General features: G+C 57.8%; 2 protein-coding genes across 4 annotated transcripts; one reads left to right on the forward strand and one right to left on the reverse strand.

The window, feature by feature from the left end:
* Window positions 1-308: 308 nt before the first annotated feature.
* LIMD2 (LIM domain containing 2) lies at window positions 309-10,363 on the reverse strand. 3 transcript variants are annotated; one of them, XM_064733959.1, is made up of 5 exons: window positions 10,343-10,363; window positions 3,755-3,891; window positions 2,070-2,114; window positions 1,545-1,684; window positions 309-1,114 (listed from the first exon to the last, which is right to left on the reverse strand). In XM_064733959.1, exons 2-5 carry the CDS (start codon window positions 3,794-3,796, stop codon window positions 955-957), a joined length of 387 nt encoding a protein of 128 aa, XP_064590029.1. In that variant the 5' UTR covers window positions 3,797-3,891; window positions 10,343-10,363; the 3' UTR covers window positions 309-954. The 3 variants fall into 3 exon arrangements, with proteins under 3 accessions (XP_064590029.1, XP_064590028.1, XP_064590030.1); XM_064733958.1 differs by lacking the exon at window positions 10,343-10,363 and adding an exon at window positions 10,064-10,291; XM_064733960.1 differs by lacking the exon at window positions 10,343-10,363 and adding an exon at window positions 5,653-5,675.
* Window positions 10,364-12,051: 1,688 nt separating this feature from the next.
* On the forward strand, window positions 12,052-16,794 carry LOC135458358 (E3 ubiquitin-protein ligase RNF113A-like). Its single transcript, XM_064733447.1, has 10 exons — window positions 12,052-12,165; window positions 12,527-12,603; window positions 12,703-12,807; window positions 13,356-13,463; window positions 13,735-13,844; window positions 14,030-14,136; window positions 14,636-14,725; window positions 15,315-15,408; window positions 16,205-16,311; window positions 16,672-16,794. Exons 1-10 carry the CDS (start codon window positions 12,066-12,068, stop codon window positions 16,749-16,751), a joined length of 978 nt encoding a protein of 325 aa, XP_064589517.1. The 5' UTR covers window positions 12,052-12,065; the 3' UTR covers window positions 16,752-16,794.
* The last annotated feature ends 183 nt before the right edge of the window (window positions 16,795-16,977 follow it).

Genomic DNA, 16,977 nt, shown 5'->3' on the forward strand with positions numbered 1-16,977 from the left:
TTCTGTTCCCAAAAATTTGGGGGCTCCAGGGGGGATTGTGGTCAGGAGCCTGCACCCTGCTCACCTCTGCCTTGTCCTCCTGGTGTGCAGGACCCTTCTGGGCACTCCCCAAAGCAGGCAGGGCTGCCTCCTTCCCTTCCCTGCCTCCCCTTCCCCCCAGCCTCACACACACAGGTGGGAAATATTCCTATTAGGGAATATTTCCCTGATCCCACATGGACACAAGCTCTTTGCACACTGCCTGGGCAGTCAGAGGCAGACCTGACCCCCTCCCCAGGCCCCTGGGAACACAGGACAGGACAGGCAAGGCTGGGAAACCTTGTATTACAAAAATAAAGGCGCGCAGGCGAAGCTGCCACGAGGCTCCAGCGCAGAACGTACCAGTGGAAGGCAAATATAAAAAACAGACACTGTGAAACCTTAAGGCTGAACCATCCCAGCTGAACTGAGCTGATGTAAACCAAGGACCCTCCTCATGCAGAGCCCCAGCAGGGCAGGGCTGGTGTGGCTGGGAGCTCTGCAGTGCCTCAAGCTGGAGAAGCCCCCAGCTCTTCCCTTTTCCATGGTGACAGGGCTGACATGGATCAACAGGGCTGGGGGGCCCATGGGGGGCACTGCTCCTGCTCTGATCTCACTGGGGGCCCATGGGGGGCATTGCTCCTGCTCTGATCTCACTGGGGGCCCATGGGGGGCATTGCTCCTGCTCTGATCTCACTGGGGGCCCATGGGGGGCACTGCTCCTGCTCTGATCTCACTGGGCACAGAGAGGGCTCCAGGTCTGGGGGCTGCACCCTGCTCACCCCTGCCCTGTCCTTAGAGCCTGCAGGACCCCTCTGAGCACCCCCAGAGTGGGGCTCCCCCTCTGCCCGGGCCCAGGTCCTGCTCTACATCAGCTCAGTTCTCCCGGCTCAGCCGCCCCGGCTCTGCGGGGCTCCGGGGCGGGGCTGGCCCCGCTCACGCCGACTTGGTGCCGCTCTCCACCTCCTTGTGCACCCACAGCTCCTTGTGCTGCCGGCGCCCGAAGCCTTCGTCGTAGTTGCCTTTACTCTTGAAGAGCTGCTGGAAGTGGGGCTTGCAGTAGAACTCCCCGTGGAGCGCGGCGTAGCTGCCCAGGCTGGGGAGGGAGGGCAGGGTTAGCCAGGCAGGGACACTGGGGGGGCTTAGGGGGGCTTGGGGACACCGGGACAGCCGAGGGGACAGCATGCACCAGGGGACCCTTAGGGCCAGCAGCTCCCTCCCACCAGCAGAGCCTGTGAGCAGAGATGGGGGGTCCCAGGGGAGCTCAGCTCAGCTCTGAGTCCTCCAGAAGGAGGCTCTGGCTCCTTCAGCTCTCCTGGGGCTGCTCTCATGGGGAACATCTCCCCTTCCACACCAGGCAGGGTTTAGCTGGGCCCAGGTGTGCAGATGAACCTTTGTTGTGGTGGGTGGGCTGGGGGGCTTTGGCTACAGGCCAAACAAGGGGCTGTGATGGGGGGACACTATTTGGGGGGGTCTCAGCAGAGCTGCAGTGGCTCCTGTCCCACCACAGGGACAGCCGGGCTCACCTGAGCTTGGTGTGGCAGTGCTTGCAGCAGAAGCAGGAGTTGTGGAAGACGAATTTGTCGGCCACCAGGCGCTCCATGGGGTACACGGTTTTCTGGCAGGCAGTGCACATCTCCTTCACCTGCGCCTTCAGGCTGAAGGACTGGCCAAGGGCAGAGCAAAGGGAGACAGAGGATGAGGAAGGAGTTTGGGATCCCTCCAGTGCCCTCCATTCACCAGAGCCCTGGGGAGCAGGAGGCAGCCCCATCTCCCTCACCCTCCCTGGGCCACTCCACTGCTGCTGGGCTGGGTGGGAGCTTGGCCCAGGGGCTTTTGGCCCTTCCAGCCTTGCCAAGAACCAGCAGGATGGCACAGAGCAGCTGGGGCTGCCCCTGGATCCCTGGCAGTGCCCATGGCCAGGCTGGGCAGGGCTTGGAGCAGCCTGGAACAGTGGGAGGTGTCCCTCCCATGGCACTGGGTGGGCTCTGAGGTCCATTCCACCCCAGGCCATTCTGGGATGATTTATGGTGTAGAAAAAGCAAAGGTACCTTGGAGCGCTGCACTGTGCTGCCTCCTGAGCTGCTTTTGGCCTCCTAAAAAGGGAAGGAGAAAGCAAAATGAGAGCCTGGCACAAGACCCTGACCAAACCCCTCTGTGCCTGCACCTGTAAACCACCACCTGTGGCCCGTGCAGCTCCACACAGCAGCTCTGCTCCTGCCCCTTGGAGGGGATCATTAACTCCTCTTGCAGGAGGGGCTCAGGGGGCAATGCCCAGGCTCAGGGGGCACTGGCCCATTCCCCCTGGGCACAGCTGGGTGCCCCTCGCTGTCCCAGAGCCTCTTGGGGCCGAGGTTTTGTTTCCAGTTCCTCTTTTCCCCTTCAGCCCTCACAGTGGGGCTGTGCAGGAAATGAGGCACACAGCCCTGGGGGTGTGGGGAGGGCACAGGGCAGAGCTCTGTGTGATTTTTGGGGCAGGTGCTGCCCAGCCCTGCAGCACCAGGGCACAGCCCCAAGCACTGAGCAGCCTCTACCTGTGCCCCAGGTTTCAGGGTCTCTGCATTGTGTCCCTGCAGCTGCAACAGCTCATCCCTTCCAAATCCCCCCTCACCCGTGCACATCCTGCACCCACCCCACACCTGCTGGGTCCCTGACAGCCACCCCAGGAGTTCCACCCTCCTGGGCACTGATGGAAGTGCTCCTTCCTTCCCAAAGTCGGGATCCAAGGGCACTCCAGCGAGGTGACCAGCCAGGGCTGGCTCATCCCCTCGTGCCTTGTTCCCAAGGTCAGGGCAGTGTGACCCCAGGACATTCCCCCCAGGATGTCACCCAGTTTGGCTCTGCCTGCCCACCACGGCCCCTCTCTGCCCCCAGGCTGATCCCCACCCCCTGTTCCTCCTGCCCTGTCCTTCCCCATCGCTTCTCCTTTGTATTTTTGGAAACAGTTTGTCCAAGGGAGGCACAGGAAGCTCTCCCCTCGCCTCTGAGCTGCCTCCTCAGAGGTTTCCCAGCTGCTCTCACTGCCTGAGGTCAGGGACACGATTTTGTGATTTTCCTCCCAGTCCCACGAGGCTGGAAGCAGGAGCCAAAGTCAACAGTGGGCCATGGGCAGGGGAGGCTCAGGCTGTGTAAAACCAGTTGCATCCCTTGGCACTGGGAGAACAAGCACAGCTGCTCTCCTGGGGTTAGGGTTTAATGTGCTGCTTCCAGGCTCAGCTGAGCAGGGCTGAGGAAAAGCTGCCTCTCTGGAGCTGAGACATCCGTTCCCAAGGCTGCAGCAGCCCAGGGCTGCTGTCACTTCTCGGCAGCTCCTGGCCAGCCAGGCACACTCTCCACTCCATATCTGATAGATCTTCCCTCGGGGAAGGGCCGTATCCTGTCCCAGCAGGAGATGTTCTTGAACCTTGATGTTTTTCCATCTCCAATCACTCCAGCTCGAAAGCTCTCAATTGTGATCACGGAAAGCCATGGAAACACAAACAAACAGACAGACAGCAGCTCCAGGAGCTGGGGATGGAGCAGAGCCTGAGGCTGGCGTCCAGCGGGCTCAGCCAACAGCACCTTCTGCTGGAACATTCCTGCCCCCAGTCCTGCTCTCTGAGTAGCTGTGGCCGTGCCTTTGATCACCCTGAAATGTCAGGTCAGGAACAGAGCTTCTGTGCACAACCCTCCCCCCCTGAGAACCCAAACCCAGCTGAAATTCCCACACAAACCCCAGGGTACAAACCCCACGTACATGGGCTGGGGCTGGGCTGGCTGCTCCCGTGGCCTGGAACATGGCTCCTTCCCCTTCTCCCTCTGTTTAATCCTCAGCTTGAAGGCTGTGGGTCGAGGTTCCCTGCAGAGGTGTCACAGACAGAGCTCTTGCAGCACCTGGAAAGGAAATGTCATCAGGAGTGGGGCTGGTTTCATCACCAACCCCAGCAGCCCTGCAGGAGCTGGGGTGTGCTCAAAGCTCCCTCCAGGCTCAGATCAGCCCTTCCCAGAGACTGAGGCACAGGGAACTGGATGGGAGATGCAGCTCTGGAACACTGGGACAGCAGCAGGAGGGTTTGGGGCTCTGAACACCTGGAAGGTGATGGGATGGATTCTACCTCAAACCCATGGTGGAAGCACCTGCCAAGCAATGACCACTCGGCCCCAAACCAAGGCAGCAAAACCAGCACCCCCTGTTTCACTAATGCAGCCACTCAAGGAATGGTGCTGCTGGAGGAAGAACTGTGGTTTTAGTCTAATTTTAGCCCAGAAAAGTCTTGCTGATCCCAGCTCAGCAGAGCCACTGATGGGGATTTTGTCTTTGGTGCCTTTAGGCTGAGCCCTTGTGATGTGCCTGTGAGGATGAGGCTGACAGACCTGGGACCAGCACAGGAAAAACACACCAGCATTGCAAATCACCCCTTTTGGTAAAAAAGGAGCTAAAAAGGCATTGACAGCTCCTCAGGGGTTTTCCCCACCGCACTTTACCCTCAAAACACCTGTGAAAGATGAGCCCTGGTTTGAATACAGAGGACAGAGCTGTGGGGATGTGTGGTGCTGCCAAGGGAGGAGCAGAGCAGAGAAAAGGAGGGTGAAGGGGTGGCTCTGCAATGATGGGGATGAGTTCGATGGAAAACCAGCACCTGCCTCTGCCTGGAGCTGCTTTCCTGCCCTACTGAACCCCCTTGGCCTCATATTGCCACCCCAAAAACCTTCCTGCTGCCCAAGGACACTGAGAAAACCCCAGGGCAGAGCCAGGTCAGGGTGGAGGGCTTGGGGCATCTCCTCAATGCCCACCTCACAGGGACGTTTGCAAACTTGTCCTGAGCTTTAGGGGGCTCTTGGGCTGCCAAACCCCCAGCAGCTGACAGCAGGCTTGAGTTACATCAGCAAAGCACCTAAAATTCATGGCTGCTGTCAGAGCTGAAAAGAGCATTTCCCCAGGTCCTGGGCATTGGTGGGTGCCCCTCTCAGCCCTGCTTGCAAAGGTTTCCCAGCCCCAGCTGAGGCCCAGCCCTGCTCTATCAGCATCATTTCCCGTCTCGCTGCGGTTTGGTTGTTATTTCCTGCTCTCTGAGCTTGCTCTCAGGCTGCTGCTGAGCCCAGCATCTGCTGGGGGCCACCCCCAGAGCCCCTCCCTGCCCCCATTCCTGGGACAGCACCTTCTCCTTGTGCCTCCGGGCTCTGTCGGGTCCTGCAGCCCAGCACAGACCCTGCAGGGAACATGAGGGACCCCCAAAACGTGGTGTCCCCGCTCCACACACAGCTCTGACACAGACACACAACCCTCCCCTTTTCACCTGATTTTTACCTTCACCCCAGCCTTTCTCACAAATATTTGTCCTCCCCCAGCTTCCTTTCTCTCACAGCTCATCTTCCTCCCCTAACCCAGCCACCTTCTCTCCCTGGGTATTTCCAGACTCCCCACACCCCAGCAGCTGCTCCAGGGGAAGGTCCCTGCCCATGGCACAGGGTGGGACAAAATGAGCTTTAAGGTCCCCCCAACCCAAACCATTCAGGGGTTCTCCGATAAACCCATTTTTACTTCCACTCGCTCTTTGTTTCTCTGCTCCTCATGCCCCCAAACCCCTTTCCCTTCAATTCCACCCATTTATCCCCCCCATGGAGGGATGTTTCCCACCCAGCCCCTCTGCCCACCTTGCACAGACCCTCTGGTGCTTCCAGCCAGCCCCTCGCTGCAGCTTCAGCCTTCAAAGCTCCTTCCTGCTGCAGGGCAGGAGGCAAGAGCAGAAATCTCAAAGGGGAAGGGTGTGCTGGGGCGATAAGGGAACCAGAACAAGTGAGAAACTGCAAGAGGGACTCTTGGAGGCTCTTGGCTGCTGTCATGGCTCATCCCAGGAGCACAGCTTGGGGCTGGGGCCCAAGGCAGCCACCAGCAGCCTCCAGGAGAGGGAAAATGTGGTGACACGGGCACAGCCTAAGGACAAGCTGCCACACTGATGCTACAAAGCCCTCACAAGGGCTCGGGGAGCCTTGGGGCTTGCTGGATTTGAGGGTGCAGCAGGCACATGTGGCAAAGCCAGTGGAGACTGGCACTCTGTTGGCACCATAACTGCCAGATCTGACTGTCCCAAACCTCTGCTCCCTATGTCCTCAGCCAGGTGCACAGCCTGGGAAGAGCAGGAGTGAGGACTGTCCTCCTCTCCAGGTCATGCCAGCAGTTTCGGGGTTTTGGCTCAGGACAAGGTGAGAACCCCTTTGCCTTCCAGCCTCTCTCATCCTGCCCCTTGTACCAACTGACGGCTCCAAGTAGCAGGGAGGAGTTTGAGGGGAGGAAAACAACGCTGCTCCATCACAGAGCTTTCCCCCACCAGCCTCCTGCATCCCCCCTCACCTTCCTGCCTGACCCTGGGGCAGATGGAGGGAGAGGGAACATCTGGGGTGGCCCCAGGGCAGTCCCCAAGCTCAGCCTGCCTCTGAAGGATCGGGTTTCCTGCAGCCAGGAGGGTGCAGGGAGCCTTTCCCCGTTCCCTTCTCCAGAGGGGCCGGCAGGGCTGGATCCCGGTGTGATCCAGTGCTGACCCGGCCCGTTCCCGGTGCTGACCCAATGCAGGCCCGGCCCGTTCCCAGTCCGTTCCCGGTGCAGGCCTGGCCGGTTCCCGGGGCAGGCCCGGCAGGGCTGGATCCCGGTGTGATCCAGTGCTGACCCGGCCCGTTCCCGGTGCTGACCCAGTGCAGGCCCGGCCCGTTCCCAGTCCGTTCCCGGTGCAGGCCTGGCCGGTTCCCGGGGCAGATCCAGCCCGTTCCCGGGGCAGGCCCGGCAGGGCTGGATCCCGGTGCTCACCCGGCCCGTTCCCAGCCCATTCCCGGTGCAGGCCTGGCCCGTTCCCGATGCTGACCCGGCCCGTTCCCAGTGCAGACCCAGCAGCTCCCAGCCCGTTCCCGGCCCGGTGGGTTCCGGCAGGGAAGGAGCACGAGTGCAGAGGGCGAGGGGCCCCTCTCTGCCAGATGGTTCCCATTAGCAGCCCTAGGAAGGGTTTGTTTACTGCAGCCATCGCTGCTCCATCGCAGGAGGCTTCCCCAAAGGCAAAGCACGGCCTGGGGGATCCGGGCCCCTTCCTCCTCCATCCTCCAAGGATGTGAAATGACCCAGAGCACGGCGAGGCACCTCGGAGAGGAAGGAGAAGCAGATTCCTTTTTAGCTGTTCTCACTTGGTGGGCTCTCTGTTGCCACAGCCACTGTGGTGGCCTGATGCAAACAGGTGAGCTCTGATCTGGGAGATCTCAGACCTTGGTATTCTGATACAGAACTCCAGCACCCCTGAAAACCTCTGGCCTGCTCTGTCCTTACACCCCTCCTTGCAGAAGAATCCAAGTGTCTTCCTTGCATTTTGCTCTCTTTTCCCTGTCTCCACCTAAAATAATAATTTCCTTGGGGCCCTGTTGTTTCAGAAGCCATTTATCACATCCAAGGAAGACACTGAGCCAGCCTGACACAACCTGTGTTAAAACCACCCAGAATTTTATTCTGCTTCCCAACAGCACATCTGATTACTCTCCCAGAACCTGGTCTAGAAACCAACCTTTCCTTGTGCTCCAGTTAATGGAGCTGTAATTGCCTGTAATTTCCTCCTTACTCCAACACAACCTTGGCTGATTTCCTCTCCTGGAATATCACCTGTTACTCACAGACTCTGCACTGGCATTTCCTGTGGTGGTTTCCATCCCTGGAGGGGTTTAAGGCCATGGGGAGGTGGCACTTGGGGACATGGTTAGCAGTGGCCTTGGCAGTGCTGTGGGAATGGTTGGACACTGTGATTTAGAGAGCTTTTCCAGCCTGAAGGATTCTCTGATTCCACGGGGTGAGCCCATCTCTTGAGCCTCCAGAGACCCCACAAAAAGCTTTTGCTGCTTCATCACCTGCAGATGCAGCAAGAGCAGGAGTGGATCCAGTTCCAGGCAATCCAAAACACAGCACAACCCCTTTCCATGGTCCCTGCCTCCACACAAACCCTACAAAAACTGCTGTTTCCTGTCCAAATGCAGATTTTATAAGAAGAAAACATTACCAAAATTATATTGGTAGTTAAATCTCTCCAAATATCATTCTTTTTGAGCTGCCTCAGCTATTTTCAGCCTTCATCTCCATCCTTCCTTTTAGGATCCAAGGTGCCATAGAGCCCAGGATAGGATCTGGCTCTCTGAAATCCACAAGATTGCAGTGGAGCAATGAGTGTGCCAGGAAAAGTAATCCCTGGAGAGGCACATCAGAGGATGCTGAGGCATCTTGCCACTGAAAACCCCAAGCTGGACATATGGAGAGGGTTATGGGCACACCACAGGCGTGAGAAATATGTCTAAGTGTGCTTAACATTGATACTGCAATAATCCTTTTGTCCAGATTTAATGTTTTCCATCCCAGGGCTTTTGCTAAGAGCGAGGTAAGCACTGCAACACCCCCAGATGGCAGATAAAAATGACTTAACTGGCAGGGAAAAGCAGACGTGTCTTGGTGAGGACATGGCAGCTGCCTGGCAAAACCCTGCAAGAGCTGAGGGTGGGAGAAAAGGAAAAGAAAAACTTCATCACCCTCCAAGGCCAGAGCGGTCATTGAAGACGCCCAGGAATTACCCACTGAAGGAAACCAGAAGAGAAATTCCCTAATGAGAAGTCTCCTGGGCTTTTTGCTGACCAAAAAAGGTCAGGAACCTGGATTTAAGCTGTTTAAGAATGAAGATGCCTCCACCACTTTGCAAAGCCCAAGAGGTTGGTTCTGACAGACCCTCAGTTTGGAACTGGGAATTTGCTTCTTGTAGGACTCCCATTTAAAAAGGACATTAACACTGGGGCTGTGTCAGACTAAGCTTGGTCGATTGCCCTGCAATTATTTTGTAATCGACATTAATAATGCTGCAGATGTGCTACTCCTGGCCTTAAACACACAACAGCTCAGCTGAGGCACCAGATGTCTTCCCTGTGAGAGCCCTCACACAACGCCTTTGGTGGACAAAGCCCAATTTTCAAGGCTGGATTATCAGCTTTTTTTTCAAAACTGATACCCACACCATGAAAAAAAACAGCAGAAAATTGATCATAAATATGATCCACAAGGTATCTCAGCTTGTTTGAAGTGATCCAAGGGGATTAGACAGATCAGGCTGGCTCAAAACACAGTAGTTACAGCACCAGACTGGGACTTGGGAGACCTGGGCTTGATTCCTAAATCTGCTGCTAATTTTGGATGGCAGTGGATAAATAATTCCATTTTTTCTGTTCCCTTTTTTTCCCCCTCCCCTCAATGGAAACAGAGCTGCTCTCCTTTGTGGAGCCCTGGGAGATCCCTGGCTGTTCAGGGTTATGTCAGAGCCCAGGGCATTTGTGTTGTTATTAAATCTCACAGTCATGCAACAGCCTCCCCAGGGAAGTGATGAAAGACCTGTCGCTGGAAAGGTTTAAACGCAGCCTGGATGAGGCGGTAGGAGACACACATCGGGAATTGGCAGGCGTTAACCGAGAGGGATAAGGGAGTCGGGATCTAACAGGTTTTTCTTCCATCTCTGCTCTTTCTGAGCAGCTTAATAAAACGGATCTGTCCAGCCGCCCTCCGGCATGTACTGCAGCACACAACAAAGAGGGAACTACAGCTCGAACGGGAACGTGAGCCCCGAAATGCGCCCCCAAATGCACCCCCGGAGCGGGTCCGGCCAGCACGGGCCTGCTCGCCTCACGGCTACCGGCCCCCCTGCGGGGCTCCGCGGGCGCGGGGCGCTGGCTCCGGTCCGCAGCCCCGATCCCCAGCCCCGAACCCCGGCCAGCTCCGAAGCTCCGCTGTGCCCCGTTCCGAGCCCGAACCTCCTCCCGCCCCCGAGGCCGAGCAGCTGCCGGTGCAGCGGGGCTGGGGGCGATCCCGAGTGCGGGGCGGCTCCTGAGCAGCGCAGCCGCTGCCCGGGGCTCTCCCCGCTCCTCTCCATCCCCGCCTGCCCCGGCTCCCCCAGCCCGGTGTGCTCGGGAACCGGGACCCCCGGTGCAGGCGAGCCCCTCAGCCCCGCTGCCGGGGCCGGCATTGTCTCGCCGCCGCCGCCTCCCGCCACCCCCGAGCCGAGCTCACCGCCGAGCAGGAGGGTCCGCAGGGCGGGGCCGTGCCGTGCCGTGCCCGGGGCTGGGCTGTGCTGTACCGTGCCCGGGGCTCTGCCGCCCGTGTCCCGCCGCAGAGGCCGCGGCCGTGCAGCGGAGCCGCTTCCTGCGCTCCCCGCGCCGGCTCCGAGCCCTTTTATCGCGGGGCCGCAGCAGCGATTGGCTCTCGGCGTCGAACCGGCTTCCAGGCGCTCGCTCCTTTGTGTGGAGCCAACCTCTAACCCCGAACCTTCCCCGCTCCCCCGGCTCCCACCTCTGTCTCCCTGGTCCTCTGCAGCCTCCCCGATCCCACAGCGCCGGCCCCGGGGCGACCCTTCCGCTCTCTGGCACAGGGTGCAATTACCCCCCCCGCTAATTAGCTCCTCCAGCCTCTCTCCCATGAGCTGCGTGTGCAGATTGGCTTCGCCCCAAGCTTTGGACACGGCCTTGGGCTCTCTCTGCGTGGCACTCACCCACCCGGTAAGGGATCCTGGAGCGTCCCAAAGGATCCATCCTGACCCCGGTGAGAGATCCTGGAGCATCCCAAAGGATCCATCCTGACCCCGGTAAGGGATCCAGTGTCATCCCAAAGGATCCATCCTGACCCTGGTGAGGGATCCTGGAGCATCCCAAAGGATCCATCCTGACCCCGGTAAGGGATCCTGGAGCATCCCAAAGGATCCATCCTGACCCTGCTGAGGGATCCCGTGTCATCCCAAAGGATCCATCCTGACCCCGGTGAGAGACCCTGTGTCATCCCAAAGGATCCATCCTGACCCCGCTGAGAGATCCTGGAGCATCCCAAAGGATCCATCCTGACCCCACTAAGGGATCCTGTGTCATCCCAAAGGATCCATCCTGACCCCGCTAAGGGATCCTGGAGCATCCCAAAGGATCCATCCTGACCCCGCTAAGGGATCCTGGAGCATCCCAAAGGATCCATCCCTGCAGCATCTGCAAAAGCTGCATTTCCCACACCTCAGCTCACTGCTGGCATAGGAAGGATCTTATCAGGCAGCAGCAGGAAAGGAGGATTCCAGTGCTCCCCACTTCTCACCCTCCAGGGGGTAGAACTGATCTGTGGTGGTTTCAGACACCCAGGATTTGTTCCACGGAGAGCTGATGAGCCAAGCATGGGAGTGGTGGATCTGCCGGAGCAGGGTCCGGTGGGCTGAGCAAAAGCACTGCCTGGACTATAAAGGCATCTTCCCATGGTGTTTGGAGGGCTGGGATTTCCCCATGAACAGGGCAAAACATCAGAAATTAATATAAATATTAATAGTTAAAACATGGAAGTGGTTTCATGCCAGCCAAGGAAGCTGGAATGGCCATGGGTCAGGAGAGAGGCAGCAATAACCTGTAGCTCTGAGGACTTTACCTTAAGCTCTCAAAGCCCTCCAGTGGACCATAAATGGAGGAAAATATACAATGGAGTGATGGGAATATCTTTGAAAATGATGATGCTAGAACAAATATTCTTGTTTGGCTCCTGAACACAGTGTGGTGCCACTGGAAAGAGCCAAACACTGGCTGGAGGTGGCCCAAAGCCTGAGCCCAGCTGCAGAGACAGGTGTTCTGTGTGCAGTTTGCCTGTGATTCCCTGTACAAGAATCACAACTGAGGAATTCATGGGAGTGATTACTGGACAAGGAGACAGCAGTGACGTGATTTACCACCTCTGTCACTCTGCGTTGCCCAAAGAGCATCTGTGCTGAAGAGGCTCGCTGCCATTGAGTGCAAATAAATGGGGAATTGCACTCCAGATGTGAGCCAGCAGTGGAAGAGCCATACTGTACAGAGGGCAGGGGGCTGTGCAGAGAGCGGGACTCAGAGCTGGGCTCAGGTTCAGGCTCAAAGCCGGGCTCAGGGTCCAGGGCAGCCCCCCGGGACCCCCAGCCCCGCCCGGGGCGCTGAGTCCTCCGCGCCCGCAGGGGGCGCCACCCGCGCCGCCCGCTCCGGCGCCGCTCTGTGCAGCCCCGCAGTCTCGGCGGGACAGGATGGCGGAGGAAAGCGGCGTCTGCAGCTTTGTGTTCAAGAAGCGGGTCCGGGCCGCGGGCAGCGGCCGGCGAAAACGGCCCGGCAGCGACCAGGAGCGGGGTGAGGGCTGGGGGAGCCGGGCGGCGCGGGGAGCCGGTGCGGTGCGGCGGGAGGCGAGGGAGGGCCTGGTGGAGCCCCCAGCGCTGCCCACACTGGGGCTTGGCCGCCCTCCCAGCCCGAGGGCGTGAGGGACCCCGGTTGTGTCACAGGGATTTAGGCTGGGTATTTGGAGAAGGTTCTTCCCCTGGAAGGCGGTGGGACACTGCCCGGGCTCCCAGGGAACGGTCGCGGCCCCAAGGCCCCCGGAGCTCGGGAGCGCTGCCAGGGTGGCATTGCTGGGTCCCCGTGGGTGTCCCCAGCCCGCCGGGGCCGGGGCTGCCTCAGGGCCGGGCTGTGCCCTCACGCCCGGCTTTCCCCGCAGAGAGCAGCGGGGAGGAGGGCAGCACCGTGGTGCGCAAGGAGCGGCGGCGGGACACCCCCAACCCCATGATCCAGAAGGTAAGGGAGCCCCGAGAGGGCTCCTGCTCCACCCAGGGCTGCCTGCGGGGGCCTGCCAGGCTCGGCCAGGACAGCGCTGGAGCTTTTCCTTCCCACCAGACCAGGCGCTGCACGAGGGAGAGGCCGGACTACGCGCCGAGCAGCAGCGAGGATGAGGATCCTGCCAAGGAGATCGGGGTGACCTACAAATCCACCAGGTCGGCGGTAAGGACAGGCAGCAGGGGGCTTGGGGTGTCAGCTCAGTGGGGCTGGGGATCCCACTCCTCACAGACAGAATCTGCCACTCCAAACATGGGATTGGACATTCTTTCTTATCAGTGCACCGCCCTGTCCCCTCTTAATAGCCAAGCACCTTGTGCTGGGTTTACTCTGATAGTCCCTCCATCCATGGGAGGCCATCAAAGGTTGGTGTTTCCTGATTAGAGGTGGGAGTTAAAACTCCAGGATGCCACTGGACTTGCCCAACACTGCAGAGATTTTTCAGGAGAGGGAGCAGTTGGATCAGGTTTGCTCAGCTGTTGGGTTTGTGTTTTTAGTGTTAGATCATCTTAGGCAGCTCCCAAGGGAGGCAGCCTTTGGTTTGCCCAACCTTCTGAGGAGAATGAGAAGGGATGGGAGGAAGTGACAGCTTTGGCACTCTGCAAGCTTTTCTGTTCAGTTTTTGCTCTGTGACAACCTTCAGGTAGACAGGAGCTCTCTGTCTTGTCCAGGTGTTCCCTCCACTCTTGCCACAAGTTTTCCTTGCATTTCAGAAACCTGTTGGCCCAGAAGACATGGGAGCCACAGCAGTGTATGAACTGGACACAGAGAAGGAGAAGGATGCCCAGGCCATCTTTGAGCGCAGCCAGAAGATCCAGGAGGTGAGTCAGCCTTGCTCCTCAGGGACTCATGCTCTGCAGCAGGAGAGCCTGTGCTTTGCTCATCCCCTTCTGCTCACCCAGAAGAGTTTGAGTCTCATCTTCCCTACAAGTTCAGGAGTGTAACCTTTGCAAATAGGGAATTTTGTGCCTTTATTGGCATCTTGGTGTTAAGGAAGGCAAGGTGGGAAGGAAGACTGGTGTTGGAGTGGTGACAATTAATTCATATCGTGAAGCTCTCCTGATCCTTAATCATCTCTTCTTGCTCTCCTAGGAGCTGAGAGGAAAGGAAGATGATAAAATTTACCGTGGCATTAACAACTACCAGAAGTATGTGAAGCCCAAGGACACATCGATGGGAAATGCCTCCTCAGGAATGGTGAGGTGGGTTGGGACGAGCCTTGGGTCTGTGACCACAGAGGAGCTCAGGCACCATCCCAAAGGCAGCGTTTGGGGCTGGAACTCTGCTCTCACTGCCAGTTTCTGCCTGACCTGTGTGGTGTGTGGTCCTGGCCAGGGCCCTGCTCCAGGGCCGCTCTGCAGGGGCTGAGCCTCTTTTCCCCCTTCAGGAAAGGCCCCATCCGTGCTCCGGAGCACCTGCGGGCCACGGTGCGCTGGGACTACCAGCCCGACATCTGCAAGGACTACAAAGAGACCGGCTTCTGCGGCTTCGGGGGTGAGTGCCCCGTGCTGCAGCTGAGCACCAGGCGTGCCAAGGCATCCAGTGACCCCATGTTCAGGGTGCTGAGCCACAGACCCTTCTGTGCAGAGCTGTTTGTGTAAGGTTGTCATTCGTGCCATCCCTTCTGAAAGCCCAGGGCCTCTAATGTGGTTATAGGATCATGGAAGGGACCGCTGGGATGTTCCAGTGACCCACATTCTTACAGGTATTGTGTGCACTGAGACCATGTGAGGGATGGGTTTTCCTGTTCCTTTTCCCACTTCTCATGTGCATAACTGCTGGAACTGTCCCTGTGGCACAGAGAGGATGACACTCACAGCCTGTCAGCACTGAGGCATCCTGTACCTGCTCCAGCAGCTTAGTGCTGCCCTGGACAAGGAGCAATCAGATTTCTCCTGCTGGGCAGAGCTCAGGCTGCCCTGGAATTGGGTATCCTGGTAACACTGTGCCCTTGCAGCCTGTCTCTTACTTCCTCTTTGTTTGTGCTGCTCAGACAGCTGCAAGTTCCTGCACGACCGCTCGGACTACAAGCACGGCTGGCAGATCGAACGGGAGCTGGACGAGGGCCGCTACGGCGTCAACGGTACGGCCCCGTGCCCTCAGGGCACTGCTCAAAACTCTGCAGCTCCTGCTGCAGGATCGGCTGGGGGCAGCAGCACTGACAGTGCCAAGCAGAGCTGCTGCTTTCAGACAGCCCCTGGCTCTCTGGGAAGCAGAGCACTGCTGTGTGGAGCTGGGAGATGGGACTGTCCCCCTGATGCCCAGGAGGTGGGATGTCATTTGTCACTCAGGGCTCATGAGTGCTGCTGTGCAAATGGGGGCTGTTCTCTGCTCAGTTGGAGCCAGAACTTGGTGGCAGCTGGTTTGGAAGATAGTCTAAAAAACAGGAGGGGGCTGGAGGATGTTTCTCTTTATAGTAATGAGTGGGTGAAGTAGAAAAGAATTTTCTCCTGAGATGAGCAACAGGCCTGCTGGCTCATTAGCCCTAATTATAGCAGAGTCCCACACGTGTTACTGACATCAGCAACACCCAGATGCCAGAGCTCCATTGTTTCCAGCAGAGATGGAATCCCACCTGCTGTGCTCTCCCCTTATTTATTATTTTGTGCCCCACACATTGGCTGGGCTGGCTTCTTCTCTCACTCCACCCTGATTCACTTTCTGTTCTGCAGATGACGAGAACTACGAGGTGAGCAGTGATGAGGAGGACATGCCTTTCAAATGCTTCATCTGCAGAGGTTCCTTCAAGAACCCCGTGGTCACCAAGTAAGTGGTGGTTTGGCACCAGCAGCCACGTGTGCTGTCAAAGCAGCTCAGGAGTCATTCACTATTGAGGCAAAGACAAACCCAGCCCACAGGCTGTGGGTGGATCCTGCTTGTTGTCTGCCCTGGTTTTCTGGTGGGTGGGGGAATCCTGAGAGCCAGGGAGTCTCACAGCTGCATCTGGAGCATCCCCTTGGAAGGGATCTCAAGCACTTACTCAAGCACTTTTTAGATTTGCACAAATGCTGCCTCATTGCCTCATCTTTCCCCCTTAACCTTGAGATTTTGTTTTCACGCCATCATTCCTCCTGGACACTGAATGGCAGCTGCACTGCCTGAGCAGAGAAATGTGAGCATGGGGAAGCCAGGAGCTTGGTGAGGATGAGGAGGAGGCTGAAGACAGCCCTTTCTCACTCTGAACACTGTCCTGTGTCTGCTCACTGAGCTCACTGGTGGCTCTGTGCTGTCGCTACACATCAATGAAGCAATGCTGAAACACCTTCCATGGGGACAGGGATGCCTGCAGCTCGCTTTTGCCTCCCTTGGGGACCATGGAGAGAGCTGTCAGGCAGGGGAAGGGGCTGCCCAGGGAGCTGGTGGAGCCCCCATCCCTGGGGAACAGGGAACAACTGGACATGGCACAACAACCACAATGCTCTGGTTTGGGTGACAAGGTGGTGTTTGGGCACCAATGCTGGAGGTCACTCTCAGCCTCGATGTTCCTGTGACCAGCAGTGAGCAGTTTCTGACTCCAGGACGGTGGCTGTGGCCTTGCAGTGAGCTCTCTGTGTCCGTACAGGTGTCGGCACTACTTCTGTGAGAGCTGTGCCCTGCAGCACTACCGCAAATCCCAGCGCTGCTACGTCTGCGACAAGCAAACCAACGGGGTCTTCAACCCTGCCAAAGGTATTGGGGGGCACCAAAGGCAGCAGCTCCTTCCTGGTGCTGGGCCCGGCCCTGAGCTGCAGTTCAGAGTTTGTGTCAGGAAATATTGAATCACGGATGCAATTTGAGCATCTGTGCTCGCCCAGGTGGGAACCTGGGGAGCAGCTGGAGCAGAGGCAGCAGCTTGTGTGGTCAGTACAGCACTGAGGGATGACTGCAACAGCTCCTGCCTGACTCAGCCAGCAGGGGGGCTCCAAGCTGAGCCTCTGCAGGAGGGATTTTTGGCAGCTGCCCTGGTCCTGGGTGTTCACAGCACCGGGACCCCTGGCTCTGGGGCAGCCCCTGCACCTGGAGCCTCACTGTGCCTGTTCTGTTTTTCAGAGCTCATGGCAAAACTGGAAAAACACAAAGGGGAGGAAGAAGAGGAGCAACAGTCAGACCAAGAAGGGGATCCACAGTAGCAGAATACATTTTGTACATAACTTAATAAAGCCCTGTTTATAAGACTTCCTAACAAACCAGGAAATCAGTATCTTCTTACTAACAGTAAGATTAAATCAGGAGCCAAACCTGATCATAGGGAGGAAGTAGAACTGGGCCTGGCCTTAACAAATATTCCTGTAACTGGGAGAATTTTACTGAAACTTTCAGAAAAGAGCAAGTGCAGGTGTGTGCAGCTTGTTGCTT

Source organism: Zonotrichia leucophrys, chromosome 27 (assembly GCF_028769735.1).
Source record: "Zonotrichia leucophrys gambelii isolate GWCS_2022_RI chromosome 27, RI_Zleu_2.0, whole genome shotgun sequence".
Classification (NCBI taxonomy): domain Eukaryota; kingdom Metazoa; phylum Chordata; class Aves; order Passeriformes; family Passerellidae; genus Zonotrichia; species Zonotrichia leucophrys.

What these genes read in the sequence shown, in the direction of transcription:
- LIMD2 (XM_064733959.1), bottom strand. Translation starts at nt 3,796, where the DNA reads ATGTTCCAGGCCACGGGAGCAGCCAGCCCAGCCCCAGCCCAT. An exon ending in CCAGCCCAGCCCCAGCCCAT is followed by an intron (nt 2,115 to 3,754) that starts GTACGTGGGGTT and finishes TTCCCTTTTTAG; the next exon opens with GAGGCCAAAAGCAGCTCAGG. An exon ending in CACTGCCACACCAAGCTCAG is followed by an intron (nt 1,115 to 1,544) that starts GTGAGCCCGGCT and finishes CTCCCTCCCCAG; the next exon opens with CCTGGGCAGCTACGCCGCGC.
- LOC135458358 (XM_064733447.1), top strand. Translation starts at nt 12,066, where the DNA reads ATGGCGGAGGAAAGCGGCGTCTGCAGCTTTGTGTTCAAGAAGCGGGTC. An exon ending in CGGCAGCGACCAGGAGCGGG is followed by an intron (nt 12,166 to 12,526) that starts GTGAGGGCTGGG and finishes CTTTCCCCGCAG; the next exon opens with AGAGCAGCGGGGAGGAGGGC. An exon ending in GGTCTTCAACCCTGCCAAAG is followed by an intron (nt 16,312 to 16,671) that starts GTATTGGGGGGC and finishes TCTGTTTTTCAG; the next exon opens with AGCTCATGGCAAAACTGGAA.